General features: G+C 58.9%; 14 protein-coding genes across 14 annotated transcripts; 5 read left to right on the forward strand and 9 right to left on the reverse strand.

Moving 5' to 3' along the window:
* OT_ostta01g04170 (Domain of unknown function DUF1995) lies at positions 1–993 on the forward strand (the record flags this gene model as incomplete). Its single annotated transcript, XM_022985401.1, has 1 exon — positions 1–993. A coding segment is annotated over one exon (993 nt), but the record flags the coding sequence as incomplete, so codon positions are not given.
* Positions 994–1,055: 62 nt separating this feature from the next.
* OT_ostta01g04180 (Chitobiase/beta-hexosaminidase C-terminal domain) lies at positions 1,056–1,862 on the reverse strand (the record flags this gene model as incomplete). The annotated part of the gene is made up of 2 exons (XM_022985403.1): positions 1,056–1,476; positions 1,627–1,862. 2 exons carry the CDS (start codon positions 1,860–1,862, stop codon positions 1,056–1,058), a joined length of 657 nt encoding a protein of 218 aa, XP_022838283.1.
* Positions 1,863–1,947: 85 nt separating this feature from the next.
* OT_ostta01g04190 (Quinonprotein alcohol dehydrogenase-like superfamily) lies at positions 1,948–5,465 on the forward strand (the record flags this gene model as incomplete). Its single annotated transcript, XM_022985404.1, has 2 exons — positions 1,948–4,133; positions 4,382–5,465. The coding sequence occupies 2 exons, from the start codon at positions 1,948–1,950 to the stop codon at positions 5,463–5,465; spliced, it is 3,270 nt and encodes a 1,089-aa protein (XP_022838284.1).
* A 132-nt stretch (positions 5,466–5,597) lies between these two features.
* Positions 5,598–6,000, reverse strand: OT_ostta01g04200 (Preprotein translocase Sec, Sec61-beta subunit; the record flags this gene model as incomplete). Its single annotated transcript, XM_022985405.1, has 2 exons — positions 5,598–5,800; positions 5,994–6,000. The coding sequence occupies 2 exons, from the start codon at positions 5,998–6,000 to the stop codon at positions 5,598–5,600; spliced, it is 210 nt and encodes a 69-aa protein (XP_022838285.1).
* Positions 6,001–6,147: 147 nt separating this feature from the next.
* OT_ostta01g04210 (GOLD) lies at positions 6,148–7,110 on the forward strand (the record flags this gene model as incomplete). The annotated part of the gene is made up of 2 exons (XM_003074427.2): positions 6,148–6,192; positions 6,319–7,110. The coding sequence occupies 2 exons, from the start codon at positions 6,148–6,150 to the stop codon at positions 7,108–7,110; spliced, it is 837 nt and encodes a 278-aa protein (XP_003074474.2).
* Positions 7,111–9,315: 2,205 nt separating this feature from the next.
* Positions 9,316–11,004, reverse strand: OT_ostta01g04230 (Aldehyde dehydrogenase, C-terminal; the record flags this gene model as incomplete). Its single annotated transcript, XM_003074429.1, has 1 exon — positions 9,316–11,004. The coding sequence occupies one exon, from the start codon at positions 11,002–11,004 to the stop codon at positions 9,316–9,318; it is 1,689 nt and encodes a 562-aa protein (XP_003074476.1).
* A 114-nt stretch (positions 11,005–11,118) lies between these two features.
* Positions 11,119–11,811, reverse strand: OT_ostta01g04240 (unnamed product; the record flags this gene model as incomplete). Its single annotated transcript, XM_003074430.1, has 1 exon — positions 11,119–11,811. The coding sequence occupies one exon, from the start codon at positions 11,809–11,811 to the stop codon at positions 11,119–11,121; it is 693 nt and encodes a 230-aa protein (XP_003074477.1).
* A 281-nt stretch (positions 11,812–12,092) lies between these two features.
* On the forward strand, positions 12,093–13,094 carry OT_ostta01g04250 (2-methoxy-6-polyprenyl-1,4-benzoquinol methylase domain; the record flags this gene model as incomplete). The annotated part of the gene is made up of 1 exon (XM_003074431.1): positions 12,093–13,094. The coding sequence occupies one exon, from the start codon at positions 12,093–12,095 to the stop codon at positions 13,092–13,094; it is 1,002 nt and encodes a 333-aa protein (XP_003074478.1).
* Positions 13,095–13,122: 28 nt separating this feature from the next.
* On the reverse strand, positions 13,123–14,781 carry OT_ostta01g04260 (unnamed product; the record flags this gene model as incomplete). The annotated part of the gene is made up of 1 exon (XM_003074432.2): positions 13,123–14,781. One exon carries the CDS (start codon positions 14,779–14,781, stop codon positions 13,123–13,125), a length of 1,659 nt encoding a protein of 552 aa, XP_003074479.2.
* Positions 14,782–15,358: 577 nt separating this feature from the next.
* Positions 15,359–17,147, reverse strand: OT_ostta01g04270 (Serine/threonine-protein kinase, active site; the record flags this gene model as incomplete). The annotated part of the gene is made up of 2 exons (XM_022985406.1): positions 15,359–16,756; positions 16,929–17,147. The coding sequence occupies 2 exons, from the start codon at positions 17,145–17,147 to the stop codon at positions 15,359–15,361; spliced, it is 1,617 nt and encodes a 538-aa protein (XP_022838286.1).
* Positions 17,148–17,378: 231 nt separating this feature from the next.
* Positions 17,379–17,810, reverse strand: OT_ostta01g04275 (Sybindin-like protein; the record flags this gene model as incomplete). Its single annotated transcript, XM_003074434.2, has 1 exon — positions 17,379–17,810. The coding sequence occupies one exon, from the start codon at positions 17,808–17,810 to the stop codon at positions 17,379–17,381; it is 432 nt and encodes a 143-aa protein (XP_003074481.1).
* A 331-nt stretch (positions 17,811–18,141) lies between these two features.
* Positions 18,142–21,567, reverse strand: OT_ostta01g04280 (Glycerophosphoryl diester phosphodiesterase; the record flags this gene model as incomplete). The annotated part of the gene is made up of 1 exon (XM_003074435.2): positions 18,142–21,567. One exon carries the CDS (start codon positions 21,565–21,567, stop codon positions 18,142–18,144), a length of 3,426 nt encoding a protein of 1,141 aa, XP_003074482.2.
* Positions 21,568–21,928: 361 nt separating this feature from the next.
* OT_ostta01g04290 (unnamed product) lies at positions 21,929–23,265 on the reverse strand (the record flags this gene model as incomplete). Its single annotated transcript, XM_022985407.1, has 2 exons — positions 21,929–22,816; positions 22,870–23,265. 2 exons carry the CDS (start codon positions 23,263–23,265, stop codon positions 21,929–21,931), a joined length of 1,284 nt encoding a protein of 427 aa, XP_022838287.1.
* A 91-nt stretch (positions 23,266–23,356) lies between these two features.
* On the forward strand, positions 23,357–25,098 carry OT_ostta01g04300 (Two pore domain potassium channel domain; the record flags this gene model as incomplete). Its single annotated transcript, XM_022985408.1, has 2 exons — positions 23,357–23,765; positions 23,806–25,098. Coding segments are annotated over 2 exons (1,702 nt in total), but the record flags the coding sequence as incomplete, so codon positions are not given.

Genomic DNA, 25,098 nt, shown 5'->3' on the forward strand with positions numbered 1-25,098 from the left:
GTCCGTCGAGCCGCGGCCGCGGTGGAGCGCACGAGCGAGGAGCGGGCGGAGGGCCGATCGACGTACGCCCCCGAGTCGTACACGGAGATGTGCAGAGACGCGTACGCGAGCGTGGCGGATGCGTTGGCGGATGGGAAGACGCTCATCGAGGTGGAGTTCCCGGCGATCCCTGGCGAAGACGCTGATTACAAAGCCGCGAGCGACGTGTACATCGATGCGAACTTGCAGTACGCGTTGACGATCGCTAAACGGTTGAACGACGAGAAAGGGAAGCGGGTGGACGTGTTGGTGCCGGATGGGATAGAGTATCGACGCGCGAAGAAGATTTTTGAACAAGCGCTCGGGTTGTCCAACGAACAGGTGAGAATCAACGTTTTGGATGGTAAGAAGGGAGGTATGTTCGGTAACGCGTTCAGCGATCTCATGGGTGGTAAGGGTTTGCGAACGCGTCAAGAGGCTGAGAAGGATAACGATTTCGAGGACGCCGACGTCTTCATCGCCGTCAACCTGAGTACGATCGAACTCGAAAACTTGGAGAAGTTCGAGCAAAACATCGCCAAGGGTCGCCCGATCATCGCCCTGAACAATCAGCTGGACACGCTTCGCGCCGATCTCGGTCTGTTCTCCTTTCCGGAGAAGGACCTGCACTATCGCTTCCTGAGCCGCTTCACCCCCGCGTTCTACCTCCGCACCAGAAACTACTCTCGCAGTATTTCGGTCTCCCCGTTCATCGTCAACTATTCCGGTGCGATTTTCCGGGAGTACCCGGCGCCGTGGCAGGTGATGATCAAGCAATCCAACGGCGTGTTGGCGTGCGTGGCGGAAAACGAGGATAGATTCACGCTCGCCGAGGCCAAGGAGGAGATGCTCATCGCCCTCGGAATCAACGATCCCGATGACAGCCCCATGAAAAAGCTTCGCAGTGGTTACAAGACATCGACCTGGTGGGAGGAAGATCAAGACGAGGAAAAAAGCGACGCGTGGAGAACGTGAGCGACGCACGTCTACTAAATCTTGTATGACACTACAACACGCGTATCCCTCAAAACCGCGAATTAATCCTTCTTCCCCAATCGAGTGGGCGTCAAGTTACTCAACGACGAGGAACGCGTGATCAACCTCGACGTCCCCGCGTCATCCGCGCTCGCAACCGCCGGATTATTCCGAAAGCCGCTCGGCAGCTGTCCTAGCTCTGCGCTACTCTCCGTCGACGTCCTCGGGTCGCTCACACCCGGTCCCCGCATAGTCGGCGCCGTCTTCCCGAACAACGCGTTAAACCCAGCGGTGCACACCCCGGCGAAGACGACGAATCCGAATAAACCCATCACGAGCAACAGCGCCACGCCGAGCGCGCTCCCGAGCGTCAAGGGCGCGCCGTCGCTCTCGCCTCTTCGTCGCACCTCGTAACTCGCCACGCTCACGTCACCCAGAGAGCCGTTCACCCGCGGCGCAGCCTTCACGATCCACGTTCCGATTCTGCGATGCGTCCAGGCGTCGTCACGCGTCGTCGTCAGTCGCGCGCGTTCGAACGCCGCGTCGCGCGCCGTCGCGATTCTCACACAATTTCCCTCTTCGTCACCCTCGCATCCCTCGATCCATCGCGCGCGTCGATCGACGATGACGCACGGTAAGTCGACGCCATCCTCGGTGTACCGCTTCGTCGTCTCCCCCCCGATCGCGGGCGCGCTCTCGTCGAGCGTGTAAAAGATTTCCTCCGCGGGCGCGTTCGACGATGTCATCTTCACCCGTACACCGCCTCGCGCGCTCGTCGTCCCGCTCGGTGGGTCGAACGCGATCGACGCCTGCGCCACCGCGATCGCGCCGAGCGCGAAGACGCACGCGAACGCGACGCGACGACGCATGGGCGTCGATGAATGTCGAGAATGTCTCGAACGTCGCGAATCATCCGCGGCGTCACACCTCGCCTCGATGTCGCGCGCGCGCGAGATGACGTCCGCGGCGTACGTCGGTGACGTCGCGTGCGTGGACGTCGCGCGCGATCGCGTCGTCGCGGGAATCGGGTCCAGGGTGCTCGTGTACGTCCTGGATGAGAAGAGACGCGAGTTACGGTGCGTCGACGCGCGAGACGCCCTGTGCGGGGGCGCGCGCGTGCACGGGATACGAGCGATGCCTCGTGGTGAGGCGTTCGCGGCGTACGGAGCGCGACGGACGACGGTGTTCGCGATGGAAGAGGTGGAGGGCGACGCGCGCGGCGGCTGGCGCGCGGACGGCGGGACGGCGCTCCCGGCGCACGGGGCGTGGGTGCACGACGTACGAGGGGTGGTGGAGGCGGAGAGTGGGTTCGTGATGACGATCGCGATCGGATTGAGCGATAATTCGGTGGAGCGATGGAGTCGGGGGGTGGACGCGCGGACGTGGACGCGCACGGCGCGCGTGGAGTGCGCGTCGAGGTGCACGTTGTACACGATGGCGCTGAGCGCGAGCGCGACGTGGGAGGGAATGCGAGTGGCGGCGGGAACAATATTCAATGATATACAGATCTGGGGCGTGGTCGACGGCGAGGTGCGGGCGAGGTGCGTCGGACACGAGGGCTCGTTGATGCGAGTGCGGTTCGGCGACGACGATGACGCCGTGTACTCGGCTTCAGACGATCGAACCGCGCGCGTGTGGAACGTTTCGAACGTGATGTCGAGTGGATATTGCGAGGAAGTTCCCCCGTGTGCTGTTTTGGCTGGCCACGTCGCGCGAGTGTGGGATTGCGTGCGCATCGGCGGAGACCGGCCCGTGTACGCGACGGCGGGCGAAGATTGCACCATTCGCGTGTGGGACGTCAGCAACGCGCACGGTACGATGACGCTCGCCGATGGCGTCGCGAATCAGCGTGATTGCGAAATTGCGACGCTTCGGGGACATCGAGGGCGCGGGATATGGCGCCTGTGCGTGATCGAGTCATCGAACGGCGATAGCTTTCTCGCCAGCGCCGGCGCGGATGGGAGTGTAAAAATCTGGAACACGAACGACTGGACCAAATCATCGGGTGCAAACGACGGTGTGGTGTTGCGCGAGAGTGAGACTTCGTATCCAGAGTCCGCGATGATGGTCGATGAAGTCGAAGATCAGGAAGACGTGGCGATGGAATCAAAGGAAGCCGCGCCTAAGAAACGCAAGACGAGCAAGAGACGAATGAGCTTCTTCAGCGCAGACGATGAGTTTATTCGAGTTGTTCGCATCGCGCGTTACGGAGTACTGTACGTGGCGACGAATAAGGGATATTTGTATCGCGTTGTGGAGACGTCGGAAGGCGAGCGATGGATTTGGGAGCGTCTACTGGAGAACGAATATGCGATCATGTCGATGTCTGTAGAGCGCACCGATACGTTGGACATTGTTTCACTCGCCGACTTGGAGGGCATCATACACGTAGTTCACGTCTCTCAAGAGTCTGGCGAAAGGAAGGAGATGATATCTTGGCGAGCGTCGGATCCTCGAGTGCTACTTGACGTTTTTTCAACGCAAGGAAGAGTGTACGCCTCCATTGTTGGCGGTGTCCTGAAATGTTGGAATCGGGGCCGCTACTCGCGGTGCGCATTTACTTTGGTTAATCCGTACCGTCATCGAATTTTATCGATCGCGACCTCCGATGCGTTACACCTCGTGCTCGTCGGTGATCAAAAAGGGAACTTGTGCGTGTATGATGCGAATACTGACGATGCGCGCGAGCTCAAGCTCGTTGCGAAAAAGTGGTCTGCACACGAGAAGACATCATCAATTAACGCGTGCGAGATTCTTCCGGGACCTGTGTTCGTCACCAGCGGACGCGATTCTAACGTTTGTCGTTGGAGTTTGACCACCGATGGCGAGCTACTTCTGGATTCGAAGTGGACATCGCCGTCCAAAGCATGCGTGGGCTTCGTGTCACTCAACGCCAACGGCGAGCTCGCTCGCGCGGCTGGTTTTCGCGAAACGAACTTTGTCGTTTACTCGATCAGTGATCAGCGTCAAATGATGAAGATACGTTGCCAAGCACAAAGCACGCCGCACGACGTGTTGATGGAAGACGGCGATCGAGTCATCTTCGTCCATCGTCAAAAGACATCTCTTCACATCATCACACGGTGGAACGAACACGTGAATACCGCAGAGAACGAGTCCACCAGTTTATGGTCCCACGGGTACGTTATGCGACGCGGTCTGATATATCACGCGAAGATCCGATGACTATACATAAATATATGCAGTAATGTGAGACTCGTCGCACTGCTGTTATTGCCCCTGACTTTCAGTCGGACGTCGGCGGTATCGCAACGGCGTGTCGTTCAACATGAACAGTGAAGGCAACTATGAGGATCAATTTTAATACGCGCCTTGCTTGGACTCGATGCTCAAAGACTGACCGTATACCATGTATGATTATTCGCAGACGTGAGATTCACACCGTGCGCATAGTTCCACCGCCAGTTGACGCCGTAGGTGCTCCTCTCGGTATCATCACTGGATCGGAAGACGGAACGGTCATGAGATTGCTGTATGACGCGAGCAGGCGAGATGGAACGCGCGTGCACTCGCCCGGTGACATCTGCAAACACCCAGGCGGTCGCACGGTCAAGGCTGTGAGCATATTCAAAGAGGATGAATATTCTTATATCCTTTGCGCCGGCGGAGCGAAGGAGGTGTTGCTCGCATTCCGCCTGTCGTGGGCTTCCGATGATTTGGGTTCTTGGGACTTCAAATCTGTCGCCCTCATTATTCCCAAACCCGTCGATAAAGCAGGCACGCGTGCATGGACGAAGGGATGTGGTTATGTCGAGCCACGGGCAGAGAGCGACCAACGCATCATGGACGTCGCCACGTACTCGCGCAGAGGGCAGCTCCGAGTGTTGTACTCGACAAGTCTTGGCGCTGTCTCCGTGGTAACCATGGACGAAAGAGCGCGCGTTTGGCGCGATATTTCATCGCTTCGTCATCACGCGTGTCCGGCTCTCAGCGTGGACGTTCTTGAAGGTGAAAGCACATGGGCGTGCAGCGGCGGCACGGATGGCACCATCGCGCTGTGGCGCTTGGATGATTCAGACATTATCGATCCGGCGTACGTTCTCGAGCACGCACATCAGTCAGGCGTGAATGCATTGTGTATCACTCGCACCGCGGACGAAAATGCATTCATCGTTGTCAGCGGGGGAGATGATCAAATGCTGAGAGTGCAAGAAATGCGACGCGACGGCGACGGCGTCTCTCCTGGACGTGTCGGCGAGTACAAGTTTTCACACAGTTCCGCGATGCGAAGCGTGTGGTCGGACGGCGAACGAATTATTTCAACCAGCGTCGATCAACGAGTGAAGATGTGGTCCATCTCGCTCACAAAAGACGACATTTGCGTCGCGCCGACGGGCGGCGTCATGACGCAAGCGCCCGAGCCGGAAGACATCGACGTCCTCGCGGCACCCGACGGCGTCCTCACGCTCGTCGTCGCCGGACGAGGATTCGAACTCTTCCACATTCAATAGATTAGCGCGTAGAATTCATAGAAATCGTAGACGTATTAGGAAAAACTGGACGAACAGAACGTCGACGAAAGCGTCTCGCGCCTCTGCATCACAACCTCTACGAACGAGCTCACCACGATCGCGTCCTCCAAATCACTTCCCCGACGTGTACGCCGAGATCTTCGCGATCGCGTGCAGCATGGTGACGAACCCGATGAAGCACACCGACATTCCCAACACCACCACCGGGGTGATCTTCAACCCGGGCGATTCGTCCGAGTAGAATCGCAACATGCTCCCCTGCGGCGGCGGTCGTCGCACCTCTCCCTGCGGCACCACCCGTCGTCGAACCGTACCTACGTCACGCGCGTCACCCCTCGTCAGTCGTCCCATCTCGCGCGCCACCGTCGTCGACGACCGAGCACGCATTCGTCCACGCGCGATCGATTCGGATCATTCCCGATCATTCGCGTCACCGCTCCCGCGTCCGCGTCCGTCCCGCCCGCGCCGCGCGCGCATCGCGTCGACCGTCGCGTCGCGCTGCCGCACCGGACATCGCGCGCGCTCACGTCCTCGACGTCACCCAGTGCCGCGCGATGGTCCGATGCGCCATCGCTCGGCGCGCCGTCGCGTCTCGATGCGTGGCGTCTCGCTCGCGTTCGCGCTCGCGCTCGCGATGTGCTCGCCGCACCGCGCGCGCGGGATGCGGATCGAGGTCAGACCGGGGACGACGGAGTGTGTGCACGCGGTGCGTCGATGGAAGCGCGCGATGGGTCGATGGGATGAGAGGTCGATGGGATGATCGCTCGATGACGACGACGACGACGACGAACGGTGGATGACTGACGATGACGCGCGAGTGGGACGCGCGCAGACGTTCGTGAGCGATGACGCGGCGGTGTGCGAGAGGGATGGCGTGGAGGTCCACGGACGATTCGAGTTGAAGACGTCGGACGCGACGCGCGTCGAGGCGAAGGCGTCGGACGCGCGCGGAGGCGCGCTGACGCAGTGGACGTGGAGCGGAGGGTGGGGGGAGCGAAAAGAACAGGAGTTTGAAATTCCGTCGAAAGGGTGTGGGACGTACAGCGTGTGTTTCGACGCCAAGGGAACAGAGGGTGGGAAGGCGGCGATCGTGGAGTGCGATTACTTCCAGGCGCTGCACGCGCCCGAGGCGGGGGCGAAGAGCGAGGAGTCGGAGAAGGCGAAGCGCGCCAAGGCGAAGGAAACCGTCAAGGAGGGGTTGAAAGCATCGCAGATGGAAGATGTCACGTCCAAGGTGAGCGGATTGAACGGATGGGTGCAACAGTTGCGACAGGAGGAGCTGTATTTACGAACGCGCGCGGAGAGACACAAGCTCACGATCGAGAGCAACGCGCGACGCACGGTTCGAACGACCATGATCGAAGTCGTCGTCCTCGTCCTCGTCACCGCGGTACAGGTGATTACCGTGCGCAAATTCTTTGACGTGCAGACCGATTCGCACGCGAGACGTCGCGCGCAGGGTTTCGATTCCGTCGACGTTTCCGCCGGATTCCGAAGCGCCACCAAAATAGCCGGTCCGATGGTCGGCGCGGCCGCCGAGGCCGCCCAACGCGGCGTCCGGGGTCTCATCACATCCCTCGGCCGTTCGTCTCGTTCGCACGATCGCGCCTACCACCTCGGTTAGCCATGTAACGGCGCGCATTCATCGCATGAATCGTCCTCCGACCGAGCGCCGCCGTCGCCTTCGCCGAGGCTCTTTTCTCAAATCCCTCAACCTCGCCCATGCCTTCTCATCGTCCGCACACGCCGTCGTTCACCGTCGCGGCGTCGTTCGAGCACGTTCGCGCTTACCGCGTGCGCTCGAGCGTCTTCTCGAGCGCTCACACGCGCGTTCGCGCGCGCGGAGTCCGTCGTCAGCGCTCGCGCGTCATCCAGATCGGGTGCCGAGGCGAGCTCGAGCGTGACAGCCGCATCGACGAGTGCTTTCCCGACGTTCGCGTCCGGGACGTCGAGCGCGATGACCATGAGCGAGACGAAGGGTGACCACGGGTACGAGTACGACGTCGTCGTCATCGGTGGTGGCTCCGGTGGACTCGCCGCGGCGAAGGAGGCGGCGAAGCACGGGGCGAAGACGGCGTGTTTGGATTTCGTGAAACCGTCGCCGGCGGGCACGACGTGGGGACTCGGTGGGACGTGCGTGAACGTTGGATGCATTCCGAAGAAGTTGATGCATCAAGCCGGGTTGTTGGGAGAATCGTTCAGCGATGCGCGGGAGTACGGATGGAAACTCGCGAGCGAAGGGCACGACTGGCCGAAGATGGTGGAGCAGATTCAAAATCACATCGGGTCGCTCAACTTTGGATACCGGACGACGCTGAGGGAGAAGAACGTGACGTACATTAACGCGTACGGAAAGTTTAAGGATGCCCACACCATCGTCGCGACGAAGAAGAACGGGACGGAGCAGATCATTACGACGGATAAGGTTGTCATAGCCGTCGGCGGGCGACCGGCGTATCCGGACGCGCCGGGCGCGAAGGAATGCTGCATCACGAGCGACGACATCTTCTCCAAACCCGATGCACCTGGGAAGACTTTGTGCGTCGGTGCGTCGTACATTTCTCTCGAGACGGCTGGTTTCTTGACCGCGCTCGGTTTCGATACGTCGGTGGCGATTCGCTCCATCCCGCTCCGAGGCTTTGACCAAGAAGTCGCGGAGAAGATATGCAAGTACATGGGCAAGCATGGCACGCGATTCCTGCGCGATTCGCAACCGTCGCAGTTTGAAAAGCAAGAGGATGGAAAGATCAAGGTCACCTTCGAGAATACGATGTTCGGAAACACCTTTGAAGAAACGTTTGACACCGTAGTCTGTGCTGTTGGCAGAGACGCCGTCACGGAGGGACTCGACCTTCCGGCGGCCGGAGTCGAGTTCAACGCAAAGAATGGCAAGATCCCGTGCGTCGACGAGCAAACCAATGTTCCGAACATTTACGCCATCGGTGACGTGCTGGATACACGACAAGAGCTCACTCCCGTGGCCATCAAAGCCGGCGTGCGCTTGATGCGCCGCGTTTTCGCCGACACTCCGTACAAGGAAAAGATGAACTACGATCTCGTGCCGACGACTGTGTTCACTCCTCTTGAATACGGTACGATCGGTATGAGCGAAGAGCTCGCCGTTGAAACGTACGGTGCGGACAACGTTGAGTGCTACATTTCCTATTTCAAGCCGTTGGAGTGGACAGTGAACCACGAAGAGCACAACGGCGTTCCCGTGCGCGATGACAACGCGTGCTTCGTCAAGCTCATTACCAACTTGGCAGACGACGAGCGCGTCGTGGGTTTCCACTATCTGGGCCCCAACGCCGGTGAGGTCACACAGGGTTACGCCGTGGCGATGAAGATGGGCGCCACGAAGCGAGACTTTGATGAGACAGTTGGTATTCACCCGACCGTCTCCGAGGAATTTACCATTCTCGAAATCACAAAACGAAGCGGCGTTGACCCTTCGAAGCGTGGCTGCTGAGGATAAGCTAGCCACCGTACGCATGGATTAAGTCACGATCGAGTATTCCCGCTCGTTCAGCAGCTTTCTCCATACGGTGGCTTGCGTTCGCTATGAAACTCGAAAGCCCTCTTCGTCTCCCTCGTTCGGTGGGTACATCGGCAAAGTGACGATGATGATCGCAAACACGCTCTATGTGTCGATATCATCCGATGAAGCCGAGTATGCTCGTTAGTTGGCGAACACAAATGTCGTTTGGTTCGTAAACGCGAGACCACGGGCGTTGGGCGCGGAGAATTCCATACAAAGTTGTAATGCATCTTCGGAGAGACTTATCTCAACGTCGAACTCATCGGCCCTCGTATATTTCGGAGTTTCTAATTACATCAGTGACGCTACAGCGCGGACGCACTTCGTTTTCCATTCTGCTTGCGGCGAATACAAAAACGACGGGTCCGATAGAAGACCGAGCCCTAAGCAGCGCCCCCATCGTGTTTTTTGTAAAACGGGTTTCTCGCGCTGAAAGCACTCCACGCTGTACCTACCGTGGTAACGTCCGTAACCGCTGTCGCCGACACCTCCGAAAGGCAAACGATCGTGCGCACAATGGGTCAACGTACCATTCACCGTCACGCCACCCGCGTGAGTGTTATCTAATAAGAAGCGCGTCTTCTTCGCCGACCGAGAGAAGACGTACATCGTCAGCGGCTTCATTTGAGCCTGAATCGTATCAACCGCCTGCCCCAGCGTCTTGTACGAATGAACGCACAAAATTGGCGCGAATAGCTCCGCTTCCATGAAGGGAGACTTTTCACCGCACTTAATCACCGTCGGTTCCACCAAACGCCTCTTTACGTCGTACGTTCCGCCGTACACGACTGTATCGCCCGCGACACCAGCCTTGGCGTCGTCGATCAGTTTAGCGATCGCCTTCATACGACTCTCTGGATCGGGACCGCCTATTCTCGCCATGGCACCATTTAACGTGACGTCGGGAACGAACTTCGCTGCCCACTTGGAACACATTCGCTCAAACTCATCGCATCGCGACTCGTGACACAATACGTACTCAGGCGAGATGCACTGCTGCCCGCAATTGATTACTCGCCCCCACACGCACTGTTTCGCCGCTAGGTCCACGTCGGCGCAATCTGTGACGACGACTGGATTCTTCCCTCCCAACTCAAGTATACACGGCGTCAAATTCTCAGCCGCGGCACGAGCGACAATTTTTCCAACCTTAGAGGATCCAGTGAAGAATATCACGTCAAACTTCTCCTTTAACACTGTCTGCATGACGTCCACGCCGTTACCCGGCACCTCGCTCCCAACGCACTGCACAACGCGTGGATCGCAATATTCTCGTACAAGTTTCACTAAAAGCGCCGTCGACGCCTTACTATCATTCGATGGCTTTAAAACCACAGCGTTCCCGGCCGCGATCGCCCCTGCCACTGGAACAAGACTAAGTAAAAATGGAAAATTCCAACTCGAGCACACCAAAGCGCACCCGAGCGGCTGTCGCTCCATCCACTGCTTCGACGGCCAAGTGATCACATTAAACGCCTTCACCAAGCTCCGCCCGGTCCACGATCGAATGTTCCTCAACATCGCCCGGATTTCCGCTCGAGGGAGCGCGAAATCGTAGTAAAATGCCTCCACGTGTTCCCTCGACAAATCCTCTCTCAACGCGTCCAGAATCTCATCCTCGCGCTCCTTCAGCATTTTCAACAGTTGCCCGAGCTGTTCCTTCCTCTTCCGCATCGGCAGCGTGTGCCCGCTTCGAAACGACGCTCGCATGTCCGCGCACACGCTCGGGATCTCCTCGAGCGAGGGACCGCGACGCACCGCGCGCGCGTCGTCGATGAATTGGAATTTTGGCGACGCATGTCGGTTGTACTGGGACGCGCTCCTGTACGCGGCCGGGGCGACGATGATGAGCCGTAGGACGCCGAAGAGAAGCGCGACACCGAGTATGAAGATTCCGTTGATCTCCAACTCGCCCTGCTCGTCGACATCGAAGAGGCCGATGGAGAAGGCGCGAGCGAGGGCGTCGATCGTCGCCCGCATCGCGCGTCGACGAGTGAGGCAACGGGAGCGGTTAGAATGAATGCGCTTCGTTTACAACAGCGAGTGGCGTTTCGACGTGTGTCCGGTTTGAATGATTCACATCGAACGCGGGAATCACGCGGCGGCGCTCTTCTTGGGCTTACCTTCGACTCGGCCGAATTCGGTGACGACGACGCCGAGAGACTCGAGACGCTCGAGAATTATTTTGTCGTCAATCGCCGGGAACTCGGCGAGACCGGTGGGGAGGTGCATGATGCACTCCAAAACGACATCTCTTCCCGAGCGATACTCGTCCATGTGGCTCAGAGTCACGCCCTTGCTGCACAGATAATCGGCGATTTCCGTGACGACGTTCTTCTTGTACGGAACGTTCAGCGTCGCCTTGCGCACGTACGGCAACAACGGCGACGTCTCGCAGTACGGCCCCTTCACGTCCTGAATCGTGTTCCGCGCCGGAAACACGGAGAAGAAGTCGTACGACTCGCCCTCGAACTCCTTTTTCAGCGCCATCGGATCGGCGTTCGTCACCAAGAACATGTTACTCGCCCGCCCGCCGAGCTTCACGTTCCGCGATTCCTTAATCTCCGCCCCACTCGCTTCGATCATCCGGTGCACCGCGTTTAACGGTCGATTGAGCCCGATCATGGTCACCAACAGCGGCTCCGACGTCGCGTTCGTCGATCGCGCGCGCGCGAACGCCGCGACGCCCGTCGTCGACGTCGCCACCCCGTCGAGCGGCGTCCGCTCGCGCAGCGCGACGCCCCGCACCGCGCGCTCGATCACCCCTCGCGCCCGTCGCGCGAACATCACGCTCGAGCGACGCGTTCGAGCGACGACGCGCGAGCTCGATCGCGCGCGCGGCGAGCGCGACGCGTCGATGAATGACGAGGCGTGACGTCTCCAGGGTGTCGACCGCGACCGATCGGTCCCGGTCGACGTCGACCGGGACGTCCAGCGGCGCCGACGCGCGGGGCGTCTCCCTCCCGTCTTCGCGCCGCGCGCGAGCGCGCGCGCGCGCGCCGGGACGACGAGGACGACGCGCGGGACGACGACGACGCGTCGACGCGTCAGACGACGACGCGAGGGCGATGCTCGGCGCGTCGGCGCGACGGGCGGCGCGGGCGCGGGCGACGGCGTCGGTGGTCCGGGAAGCGCTCTGGCGCACCGCGCGCGCGTGGTCGACGGCGACGACGACGGGGGCGAGCGGGAGCGCGACGGATGAAAAGTCGAGAGGCGTGAACGAACGAGAGACGTCATCGTCATCGTCGTCGTCGTCGTCGTCGTCGTCTTCCGCGCGCACGGCGTCGTTCGGGTACGAAGACGTGGCGTACGATGATAAGGAAGATCTCGTCCGCGGCGTGTTCGAACGCGTGGCGCCGTCGTACGACGTGATGAACGATCTCATGTCGGCGGGCGTGCACAGGCTGTGGAAGGATTATTTCGTCTCTCGCGTCGGCGCGTTCGCGGGGATGACGCACTTGGACGTCGCGGGAGGGACGGGAGACGTGGCTTTTAGGGTTCTGCGGGCGCTGCAGCGCGCGGAGCGCGATGCGGAGTTAGATGGGCAGGTTTTAGACGCGAAGACGCGAGGGAAGGTCATCGTGAGCGACATTAATCCAGCCATGCTTCGGGAGGGGATGAAGCGAGCGACGACTCGAGGGATCGCGCAGAATCAACTCGAGTGGCTCGAGGGGAACGCGGAGAAGCTTCCAGTGGAGGACGGATCCGTGGACGTGTACACGATCGCGTTTGGGTTGAGAAACGTGACAGACACGCGCGCGGCCATCGCGGACGCGTATCGCTGCCTCAAGCCGGGCGGAAAGTATATGATTCTGGAGTTCAGTCGCGTCGAGAACGACGTGCTGCGATCGGTGTACGACTTTTATAGCTTTAACATCATCCCAAAGCTCGGAGAGATCGTCGCTCGCGATCGAGGATCGTATCAGTACTTGGTTGAGAGCATTAGGAAATTTCCGCCGCAGGAAGAGTTGAAGTCGATGATGCAAGGCGTCGGATTCCGCCACGTGAGTTACGAAAACCTCACGGGTGGGATGGTTGCCATGCACGTCGGATATAAAGATCAAGCATAGAGCGTTTTAAAATGGTTAAGCCGTATCCTCATTCGACGAAGGCGAACGGATCCCAATCGTCGTCTGCGTCTTCCTCCCATTCAGCCGCTCGAAGTGCGACAGCGCGCACTTCGCTCTTGAGGTCCTTCTTAGTTTTCTTGACTTTTTTCGACCCGGAAGCTCGCCGAGGCGTAGTTTCTCTCGCATTGTCGGTCGTTCTGGTAGGCTTTACAACGTCCCGCTTGGTGAGCACAGGATCACGACGCTCTTCGGGAGGCGACTCACGCTCACGTTTGGCGGAACGCGGTCGAGACCTTGCGCGACGCCGATCGCCGACGAGCAAGGGAGTTGGAATCGCCGCCTCTTCGCGTGCACCCCTACCGTTTGATGCCGGAATCTCATCAACAGGGCGCACTCGCTCGGGTTTATGGCGTGATGATGACTCAACAACGCGAGTGCGAAGTTCATCGAGAGATGCTCTCAGCGAGTCAATCTCGGCTTCCTTTTCTGCGAGCGCTTGTGCGTGTTCACTTTCCTTCTTGTACATCCACTCTTTGTTTCTCTTGGTAATTTGTTCGATTTCTTTCGTCATTTTCGCGCTGATGGCAGCCTCTTGCGTCCTGTCAGCGGTCTCGAGAGCAACCTCAAGCGTCTTCACTTTTGTTTGCAGCGTCTCGAGCTCGTTGCGTTGCTTCTCAATCGTGCCTTTCAGAGCTTCGTGTTGATTGGACAACGCGTCATGCTTGACATGCATTGCTTGTAACTCGCTTTCAGATCCTCTTTTCTCCGTGAGTGCACTCTTCAGTTCCGCATTCTTCGCGTGGATTTCAGCTTCAAGCTTCTCCATTTCCGTATTGGTGTCACCGACTCGTAACTCGTAAGATCTATTTTTGGCCCTGAGACTGTCGATTTCGCTCGCCATCGTTGGGACGGTCAACTTTAGCGTATCATGATCTCGAGATTTCATTCCCAATTCACGTTTAGTGTTCGCCAATTTACGTTCAAGTTCGACACTCTTCGCCTCCCACGCAACTATCTGCTCCTGTGCAGCCGCACTCCTTTCCTGCGCGTCTTTGAGTTGATTCTTCACGACGCGCATGTTATCTTCGTGAAGTATTTTCATGTTATTCTCAACTTCCACCTGTGCCCGCTCGAGTGTCTTCATTTGTTCGCCTTTTGTGTTCAACAAATCCAAACTTTTCTCAAGCTCGAGCTTCAACTCTGTAGACCGCTTTTCCGTTTCCTTCAACTCCTTCTTCGTCTCGGCAAGCTCATCCATAGCGCTATCAAATTGGGTGTGCAAATTACCAAGATCCGCGCTCAACTTGCGAGAGTGTGACTTCTCGCGATCGAGTTCCTCGGCTTTCGTCGTTAAGTTTTCCGTCATCGTCTTGAGCTTTTCCAAAACCTCCGTGTCGTCCTTCAACCGATCCTCAACAAGCTTGCTCGACACGTCGTAGTTTCCTTTCGACTCTTCGAGAAGCTCAGCGGCACGTGTTTGATTCTTATGAACTTCATCCACGACGTCTACAAGTTGTTGTTGCTTCTCCATGAGCGCACGCCGCTGTCGCTTGCCGCTCTCGATTGCTGCCTTGAGTGCGGCGTGCTGTGCCAACGTCGCCGATCGCTCCGCCTCAAGCCGACGAATCTCCACGCGCTGTTCCTCGTTCTCTCGCTTCAGATCTTCGCTCGTGGATTTCATCGCCATATACTCACTCGCGATTCGACCTAATGCGCGGACAATTTCGATCGTCAGTCAACGCTCCACGTCGTCCTCACGCGCGATTTCGTCGACTCCAACGCGAGAGCATTTCTCACCAGTCTCCGCTCGCAGACCGCTCAGCGTGCCCACGGCCTGCGACGACGGCGCGTTCGAAAGAACTGTCGTTCGAGAGAACGAACGCATTTCAAACCGATCGGTGGACTGCCCACCGGGTCCGAGCGCGACAGCTGCGGACGACGGCCGCGTGAGTGGGAGCTGCACTGCGCGCGAGAATGACCTCGCGACACGATCGACGTCGCGTGTGTTCGACATCGCGCGCGTTCGCCGAGTCTAGGACAACCCTTCGTCTCGCGTCGCGTACGCGTGGGCGTCGAGCGTCGGCGCGCGCGTCGGTGAGTGTGGACGATTGTGGTGCCTCGTTCCGAGACGCGCGCATTGGTGATAGACTCGCTTTTGCGATGTCACGTGCCCGTTAAATTTACCTATTTTTTTCGCGCCACGGCCAAGAAAGATATCCCATCTATCTGGTCAAGCGCTTCTATGTGCGAGTCTTTGAAACGAATCAGTTACGGCGCTCCCCGTCCTTGGCATCTTTTGAGACGTTGGCCCATCCGGCTTTCTGGCTGCCAGCTTTTTGGCCACCGCCAGCCCAGCCCGCGGTCTTGCTCCCGCCGCGATAACCGCTATACGAGCCACCGCTTGTACCGGTGGTAATGTTCAAATTTGAGTAACTTCCACCGCTACCGCCTAACCTGTTCATGCCTCCTCCTATGCTGCCATACCCGGACGTCGGTTGTCTGCCGATGCTGCGCTGCGCGTACGACTGCTTTTGCTGACCTCCGCTCGACCATCCCGATGCACTGCCTCCCGCACCGTATCGTCCCGACGGCGGCATACCCGGACGCATACCTCCCGGTGGGCCCGCGTGGCCCCTCGGCCTAACATCGGGACCCGATGCCGGCTTTTGGTCATCCATCGGCGGCGGCGGTCTGTGTCCATCCATGCGTTGACGTTTGTTCTGTTGCTCCGCACGCTTCGCTTCTTGGCGACGCTTCTTCGTCTGGTATTCGTGCGATGGTTCGTAACGCGGCAAGTCTTCGGGCTCGCACGGCTTTGGTACTTCCCAGAACCAGTCATGCATGAGAGCGTCCTTTGCCGATATGCGCTTGGCGGGATCGAGTGTCAAAAACTTCTCGAGCAAATCCTTCGCGCTCGGGGTGAATTGACTGAAAACCTCGCGCAGTCTGCGTGGATATGTCTTCTTTTGCGTGAAGTGCTTCGCGTAAGGCAACTTGTCAGCGTCCGGCCAGTTCTCTGGTGTAGGCGAACCACAGAGTTTGAAGATTATGTCCATCTGCTCCATCTCGCTCTTACCCGGTAGGATGGGTTTCCCGTGAATCAATTCGGCGAAAATGCAACCGGCGCTCCACATATCCACGCTTGGTCCGTACTGTGTCGCTCCAAGCAACAGTTCGGGGGGGCGGTACCATAAAGTGATGACACGGTTCGTCAACGGCTGCGCGTTTTCATTCGTGATGGGCTTCGCGAGACCAAAGTCAGCCAGTTTCAGCACCCCGTTGTTGTTAATAAGCAGATTGCTTCCTTTGATATCGCGATGAAGGATGTTATTGTTGTGGCAGTAGTGCAACCCCATGAGCAACTGTTTCATGTAGCACTTGATTTGTGGCACGCTAAACTTCATCCCGGGTCGCTCCGCCAGACCTGTGAGATCGTGGTCCATGTACTCGAACACCAAGTAAATGCTCCCCTTGTGCCCGTTCGACGCACTCGCCTTGGATGTGACAATTTCCTTCAGATCCACTACGTTTCGGTGGCGAAGCTTCTTCAGAATTTTAATCTCTCGAATAGCCGTGATCGGGAACCCTTCCTTTTCGTTGTCCATGCGAATCTTCTTCAGCGCGACGATGTCCATCGTCTCCTTGCATCGCGCCATGTACACCTACTCGTGAGATCGCCACACTCATCAGTCGTGCGCTCTAATAATGTACCGCATCACACCGGCGTTGCGTCGTCGATCGATCGAGTTCTCGCGCGTTCGGCGTTCGCGTTCGCTCGACTCGCGCGTCCCCTTCGGATCCCGTCCCAGCCCTCGTTCGCTTTCGTTCACTCACCTGTCCGTACGTCCCCTCACCGATCTGTTCGAGCTTTTCGTAGCACTCCACGGATCGCGCGCCCCAGTTGTCGTATCTCCGTGGTCGCACGCCGTCGTCATTCGCGCTCGACGGCGCGGGCGCGGGCGATCGCGGCGCGCGCTGTTCAGCGTCGCGCGCGGCGTCCACGGCGGCGCTCGGTGCGGACGCGCGCGCGGGTTCGGGCGCCATGTCACCCATCGCGATGAAGCGCCGGAGTGGCGTGAGCACGGACGCTCCGAGGGGCGTCTCGTTCTGCGGATCGGCGCGCGCGGCGAGACGGGACAAGACGCACGCGAAGCGGCGGACGATGTGTAAGACGCGCTCGATGGCTCGGACGCGTGGCTACGTGCTATGATAAATGCTAATGATGTCCTCTAACGACGGACGCGCGATCCTAGGCGCACGCCCGCGTTTGCGTCGAAATTCTCCTCACCCGTTGGCCAGAACGCTCGCGTACTCGTCCAGCGCCTGGTCGAACGCCGCGCTCTCGAATACCTCGCTCGGCGCTAACCCAGGGTTCTTCACCACGTGTTCGACGTATATGTTTGAGTATACGTGTCGCATCACCGCTCGTAAATCTCCGGCGTTGACGTCCGTGGTGAGTGTCATTCGAAGTCCCGTCGCCGTCTCGAAGTAGTGCAGCTTGTAGTCGTTCGTCGCGTACGCGTAAAAGTTACACCCACCGTCCTCCTCGCCTCGTCTCGGATCCATTTGTCGCGCGAAGTCCTTCATTGTGAAGAACAAGCCGAACAGCGTCTTACGCTCGATGTTTTCGTCCGCGCTCTCGCGTTCGCGATGCCACGTGCGCGAATGAATGCACTCGCCTCGAGCGTTGAACATGTGAAACGTGTACAGACGCATCGCGTACGAGCGCGTCACGGGAGACGCTCGACGCGCGTTCGTGACGTCGCGTGCGGACTCGTGCGATTTGTGCGCTGTGAGCGACGCGCGGGTCGATCGAGCGGAGTTTCGAGGCGTCGCGCTCTCAGGGTGCTCGCACGGCGCGCACGTGTGTAGTATATACCGTAGTCTGATGCTCTGAGCTCTTGTAGTTACAATTCCCGCCACTGCTTTCGATGCGGCGCTGGTGGTGGTGAAAAAAATGCGGGCTAAATACAACGCGAAATAACCGTTGACGCGCGCGCATGCGCGCGGTGACAACCTATTCAACGAGCCTGATCAGCCAAGCGTCTCAGCTCACGACGGGCGGGATCGCCACCGACGGTTGCTGAGGGGTCAGTGTAGACGCCTTGTTCGATCTGAATCCGTGCGGCCGCAACCTTTGAAACGAGGGGAACCCCGTCCACTTTTCGTTATTTCTTGTGTGATGCTTCTGGAATGAGTTGGGTGAATTCGGTCTCTGGGTGTACGAAGCGTCGGACACGGACGCGGTGTCGGAATCATAGTTGACACTGCCTCGTAAGGCGTGTCGTCGGATTGGCGACGACGAGCGCTGTCTCTGCACGCCGTTCGCCAATTCGATCTTTTGACCTTCATCCGATAGTTTGTACCAGTTCGAGCGCATGACCATATCGAGTTCTAACTTGCCCAACTTTGTCGCGACGCTCGCGGCTTCCTCAGAAGGCGACACTAGAGGCGCCAGTGCAGGGGCCAGATTGCTCTGTTTTACGCTCGCCGCGTTGAACTTTTTCGCAACATCTGGCACGCGATCAGTGATAATACCGTACACACCGAGCTCGACCTGCGTTGAAGATGACGTCGCGTCGTCGTTGCCTTCGCCGTACGTCGCGAGCAGCAGACCGTTGTCGCGGACATCCAACGCATCCGACGGGTTCGCCATGATGGCCTTGACGTCGGATACGACACCGCATAGCCCTCCTTGGAGTGCGACTTCCATCGCGGCTGCGACGGATCGACGCCTTGGATCGACGTGATCCGGTTCGCCGTCTGTTAAAATCATCACAGGATAGGCGCCTTGAATGGCGCGCATAAGCAGAGCGGCATCTGGATCGAAAGAAGAGAAAACGATTCTGCGGTTGGGGTGCTCGAAGCATACCGCCAGGATGGCACGCAACTCGGCAACCAGACGACGCGTCTCGCAGCTATTCTCTTCGTCGTACTTGAGCTCAATGTTGAAACCGAGCGAGTCAGGCGTGTTGCTCAATATTTGTCCCAGCGTGGGGATATCGTCTTCGATCTCCATAATCCAAGGTTGAGGTTCCGGATCTTCACCAAAAACTCGATAGAAAGTGACTCTACTGCTTTCATCATCTTCATAATCGTCGTCATAATCTTCATCTTCGGTCGATGCGATAGCGTTCTCCACCGCAAGAGCGTCCACCGGTCGCGAAGCATTGGATCGCGCCGACGCAGACAACTCGCGCAGCTCTGCCCAGTCGATCTCTCGAATGCTGAAGGACTCCAGCGGACCGTTTCCTCGACGAATAATGACGATATCGTCGTGCCAAGCCACGGGAACTCCATCTGCCGTGACCTGGACGTCGAACTCGCACCACTCTGCACCACCTTGAGACGCGGCGATGAACGACGCAAGAGTGTTCTCCCGAATGCCAGCACCGGACTGCCGGTTGGCCTGTAAGCCTCGGTGACCGATGACTGCGCAACCCGAAGGATCCATGAGCCCGGGAAGATGCGATGAAAATGGCGTTGAGCTCAAGATCGGATGACTTACTCGACGCTGTTCGAACCCCTGCTTGGTGTTCTTTAATCGCGCGCCTACTTTTGGATCCTTTGCTCGAGCTTCACGACGGCGGAAGGCCAACATATCCTCACCATCCATCGCCCACTCACGTCGCGTCGCGATGCCGAAATGATCAAGAATTGTGGGTGCGATATCCGTATCGCACGGCGATGGGAGTAACTCACCCGACATTTGCACCTTGGGGCCGCTTTCAATGAGAACCCAACCGGCGCTGTGCTGTGGTAACTCTAAGAGTCCACTCACGCCATTCGAGCGAAGTTGCCGGCCTCCGCCATCATTCCAATCGTGCGCGTCAAACTGCCCTTGCATACCGGCTGGCATGTCATGTCTACAGGTACCTCCGGAAGGGGAAGTTATGATGATGAGCCAATCTTCATTGCGATGCGTCGCTTGGCGCGCACGCAGAGAAGCCATCACGGCGCTGAGTCGTTTGTCAGTCTCTTCAATTACGTTCATGTACTCATCAACGTGTGGGCCAAATCCATACTTGAATCCCGCGTTCTGGATATCGCCCAAGTGCAACAGAAGCATGTCCGGCGTGTTGGCGGACTCGAGCGTTTTCACCATGGCGTTCACCACCTCAACATCCGTGTTAAAAGACGATTGCAACAACGAAGTTGCTTCCTTTCGCATGATCTTATCGAGATCTTCTGCTTCACCGATCGCACACGCGCCCTTCACCCAAGAGCGCGTCTCCTTCAGCCGGTCAAAGATGGACTCAAACGTTGCGTCGGTATCTTCATCGATACTTCTCAGTACGCTCACTGATTGACCGGTGAGAACAGGCAACATTGGTGAATCAGGACTTGTGGAGCATCGCATCGCGCTGACGCTCATGTCCAACGAAAAGCAAGCATTATTGTTGCCTCGAATGAAAGACTTGAGCGTCGGTGTATTCGCAGAGAGCATGGCGTCGACGCGACACCCTGCGACGGCAACAAGAAGAACCTTGCGTTCGGTGGCGATCTCATTCACCACCGTATCCCCAGCGCTCGAGGGTGACGAAGGAAGCAGAATATCGGCATCTTCATCGCCACTCGGGATGGCGTCTTCCACCGGGTCGTCCGCGTCCGTCGCTTCGTAATCCGCGTCATTGAAGTTATTCTTGATGAAGTCGTCCAGATGACTATCGGGCTTGAAACGCGAGCCCGTTCGCGCGCTCGCATCATCCTTCGCCTTACATACCGGACACCGACCCGGGAACATCGTCACTCGGTTTGTTGAAGGAGTCTTCATAATGGGCGAACCCGTCTCGGCGAGTTGTGCGATGTCGCTCAGGTTTGTCACCGAGGACGTCGTGATTAGCGGAGTGCTCGAGGCCGGCGTACTATTAATGATGCACTTGAAGCAGAACCTGTGTTTGCACCCCGGGAGTTCCACTGGATTGCTCAAAACGTCCTCGCAAACCGGACAGATTGAGTCCTCAAGGACTTTTGCCGACTTTTTCGGCGCCACGTGAACCGCCAACATCTCCGTGCGCGTGACCAACTTGGCCAACCCGAGAGAAACAAACATTGGTGACTCGCTCAGAATGCTCACCGCGTTCTCGTTCTTCCCGCAGTTCTTGTTAAACTTCTTCACCGCCTTCACAACGGCGGTGTAGTTGAGCACCACGAATTCTCTGAGCTCGCTCAGCTCGGGATAAATATCTCGCAGCAGCGCCTTCTTCGCCTTTCGTATCGCCGTCGCGTCCGCCGCGTCTCGTCTGATATCCACCTCTACCGCATCCAAACGTTCTCTCAACCCTTTTTCCGTCTCGGCGTAGAACGCATTCGCCTTTCCAATCTCGCTCCGCACCGCCTCCAAGAACGCCGCTTCCCTATCCGCGTCCGCCTTGGCCTCGTACACCAACCGTTTCAGCGCCCTGTAATCGATGTACTTCCCCGTCCACCCATCCCTGGCTTCGGAATCGAGTCGCCGTCCGAATTTCACCATCCTCTTCCGCCGTTACCGCGCGCGACGACCGCGAGACGACCGACGTCGACGAATATTCTCAAACGTCCACCGCGTCTCCGGAGACTTTGTCCACGCGCGCGGTGACGTCCACGCTCGAGACGACGCGCGCTCGACGGCGAACGACGCAACGCGCGAACGCGAGCGTTCGGGGGGACGCGCCCGCGCGCACGGCGACGCGCGCGCACTCGGGAGACGTCGAGCGCGCGCGGGGGGGTGTCCGTGTGGAAGGGTCCGCGTGTGCATTGTGAGACTACATGGGCGGGCGGCGGCGACGACGGGCGGGGCGAGGATGATGCGTCGATCGGTTCTGTGGTCACACGTTCGCTCGCGCGGATCGTCGTCACGCGCTCGTGACGCCGGTGTCGCGAAGTTCGTCGAGGACGGCGGTGAAGGGGTCGTCGTCGAGCACGCGCGAGGCGACGGAGGCGCGGAGCGCAAACGCGTCGGCGCGCGCGCGGCGGTCGGCGGTCGCCCGTGCGCGGTGATCTCGGTCGGCGGCGGCGGGGAGGAAAAAGGGGCGAGCGTCGACTCTGGGATCGACGAAGACTCGACGCTCGACCTCGCGCGCTGTCTCGGCGGCGGCGGAGACGCCGCGGAGGACGCCGCCTTGCGTCAGCGCCTCGCTCGTCTCGAGAGCGGTTCGAATCGCGCGCGCGGCGGCGAGAGCGTCCTCGGAGGCCCGTTCGTCGTCTTCTGCCTCTTCATCCAGAGCGTCTGCGCTCGGTGGGACGACGACTTTTCGACCGACGAGATCGAGCGTCCACGTCGTCCTCGCCTTGCGTTTGGCCTCCTCCGCCGCCTCCGCCACCTCACGCGCCTGTCGCTTCAACTCGGCCCTTTCGTCCTCATCCAACCACGCGTTGCCATCGATGTCGTACCACTCAGATTGGTCGTCGATCACGGTCGTGCGCTTGGCGCTCGTTTTGTCGAAGTGTACGAGTCGGTCCTTGGCGGCGACGGCGGCGGCTCTCTCTCGCTCGGCCTCCGCGTCCTCGTCGAGCGACATCTCACCCATCTTCGCGCGCACCTCCGCGTCCTCCCTTTGAGCACACGTCTCTCCACCACCGCGAAACCGCGTCGTCCCGTCGGCGAGCGTGACCTCGACGTACTCGCCGCAGTGCTCGCACTTCCCGCCGCTCTCTAAAAACGCCGACGCGCTCCGCGACGTCACCCCGTCCTTCTCCCGTACGTCGTACACCTTCCCGCACGCCAAGCAATTCACGCACGACTTCAACAAATCCCCGCGCGCAACGCCCCGCCCGCGCGCGGCGTCGCGTCCACGCTCGCCCGCGTCCCTCGCGCGGGTCTCCGTCCGTCCACGAAGCGCACCGCGCGCGTCTCCCGCGCCGGCGCGCGCCCCCCCCGTTCGCGCCCGCCCGTCGTCCCGCTCGACGTCCCTACCCCCGACGTGGTGTCCGACGTCGACACGCGCGCGCGATCGAGATCCTCGGCCCCGTCGCGTCGCCGCGCGTCCGCGGCGAACGCCCGCGCGCACGTCCGCAGCGCCGTCGACGACGCGCACGGACCGAGGAACGAGGTCAACGTCGCCTCGATCGTCGCCACGTCCGCCGACGCGATGTCGAGCGACGCGCACGCGCTCTCGAGGATCCACGGCTCGGCGCGCGGGTACGCGAGGCGCGCGAGCGCCAACTTTTCATCGCGCACACGACTCGTCATGCGCGCGACACACTGACGCGTCGACGGCGCGCGCGCGCGGACGCGGGCGATCGCGACGTCGACGACGACCTCGCGCGCGCGTGCGCGGACGATGGGGCTCGGTGACGTGGCGTACAGGGCGGCGAACGTCGCGATCGAGCTCGAACGGCGGACGAAACGATGCGAGGCGTTGGAAAAACTGTGTCGGCATCTGCAGAGCGCGCTCGAGCTCGCGGAGACGCGAGGGAGGGAGACGGCGGCGACGCTCACGGCGATGGTCGAGGCGGAACGGGCGCGAGGGGAGATTCGCGATCGGGAGGTGGCGTTGTTAGAGGAGCGGGCGGCGGCGATGACGAAGCGGGCGAGCGACGAGGACGCGATCGAGAGACGATTGAAGGAGTACGGAGAAGCGATAGAGTCGTATGAAAAGGTGATCGCGAGTGAGCGTGAGGAGGAGGGTAAGGAAAGGTGTTACGATTCTCCGTTTAGTTGCCTTTCTCATACTTTTGTCGCACTGGACGGCTTGCCTGTACGCTTACGTGTACGATTTCACTCGTGAAGACATGAGCGGAGAGAGCGGACAAAAGAGCCACATGTACGTAGCGTCGCTATTTTGGGCGGTGCAAACGCTAACCACGGTGGGTTACGGTAATGTCGTGCCAACGACGGTGGCCGAGCGAGTCGTCGCGATCCTAGTCATGATTACCGGTGGGTTTGTGTTTTCCGCCATCATCTCTGGCGTGAACATGACGATGGATGAGGATTCGCCAGGCAACCGCTTTGCGGTTCTCATGAACCACGTGAGAGAACTGCTCGCGGAAAACAAGATGCCTAGTGGGTTACAATCTCGCGTGCGGTCACACTATAAGTCATCTGCGAAACCAGCCAAGTTGGTGAATCGCGACATCATTAAACCCCTTCCAGAAGCGATTCGCGCCGACGTCAACTTTTACATTTATGGCAAGCCGATGGTGACCGGTCTAACAGCGAGCGGGACTGTGGAGCCCGATTCGATCGTCATAGAGATTCTCTGTCGCACGATGGACACTAAAATGTTCGCTCGTGGCTCCAGGATGTGTTATCCGTATGAATTGGCTGAGAGGATGCTCATCACGCTGACAGGCAGGGTGACGTATTCTCCTGATGAACAGAGTGGATTTCATCACGCCGATGTGATGAGAATCAAACGCAAACGTCTGCGTGATCAACAGATAGAGATCGCGGAGGAGAAAGGGCTACTCAGAGGCCCTGGGACGCTTTTGAATCCTGGACTACTGTCTGGTTTCCACAAGGGAATATTGTGCGCCATGCCGTTTGATAAGTACGTCGAGGCGCTCGTCTTGGATCACGGTGCTTTTTACGACATGTGTTCACAACATCAGCCTAATCTGCTGCGAAACTTCGAAGACGAGTTTTTTGCATCACTATCGCGGTTGAATAGGCCAAAGATGGCTCGCGTCGCGTTGAGTGAGTGTGATAGACGAGCGCTACTGCATCCCGAGACGCGAAACGTTGCCGAAAATTGGCGCGAGTTGCTCGAAAAGGAGCGAAAAGAGCAGGATGAAAAACGAGCAGAGAGAGAGAAGGCGGGCGTGATGGGACTCGTCAACAAAGGTGGATTAGAGGCGATCGATTCCAAGGCAATGTCGGGAGGTGGGACGCCTGGAGCGACGATGGGCGCGATCAAACTCGCCATGCAGCAGATGCACGCAGACATCGTCAACGTCTCCGAGCAAATCGCCGAGGTGATGGTTGAGGTGAAGAAAGTTGGCTCGATGGGAGAGGAGAGCGCCCTGAACACGTCTCAAATCGTCATGAGCGCCGACGCAATCGAGAAGAAGCAAATAAATATGG

Source organism: Ostreococcus tauri, assembly GCF_000214015.3.
Source record: "Ostreococcus tauri WGS project CAID00000000 data, contig chromosome 01, whole genome shotgun sequence".
Classification (NCBI taxonomy): domain Eukaryota; kingdom Viridiplantae; phylum Chlorophyta; class Mamiellophyceae; order Mamiellales; family Bathycoccaceae; genus Ostreococcus; species Ostreococcus tauri.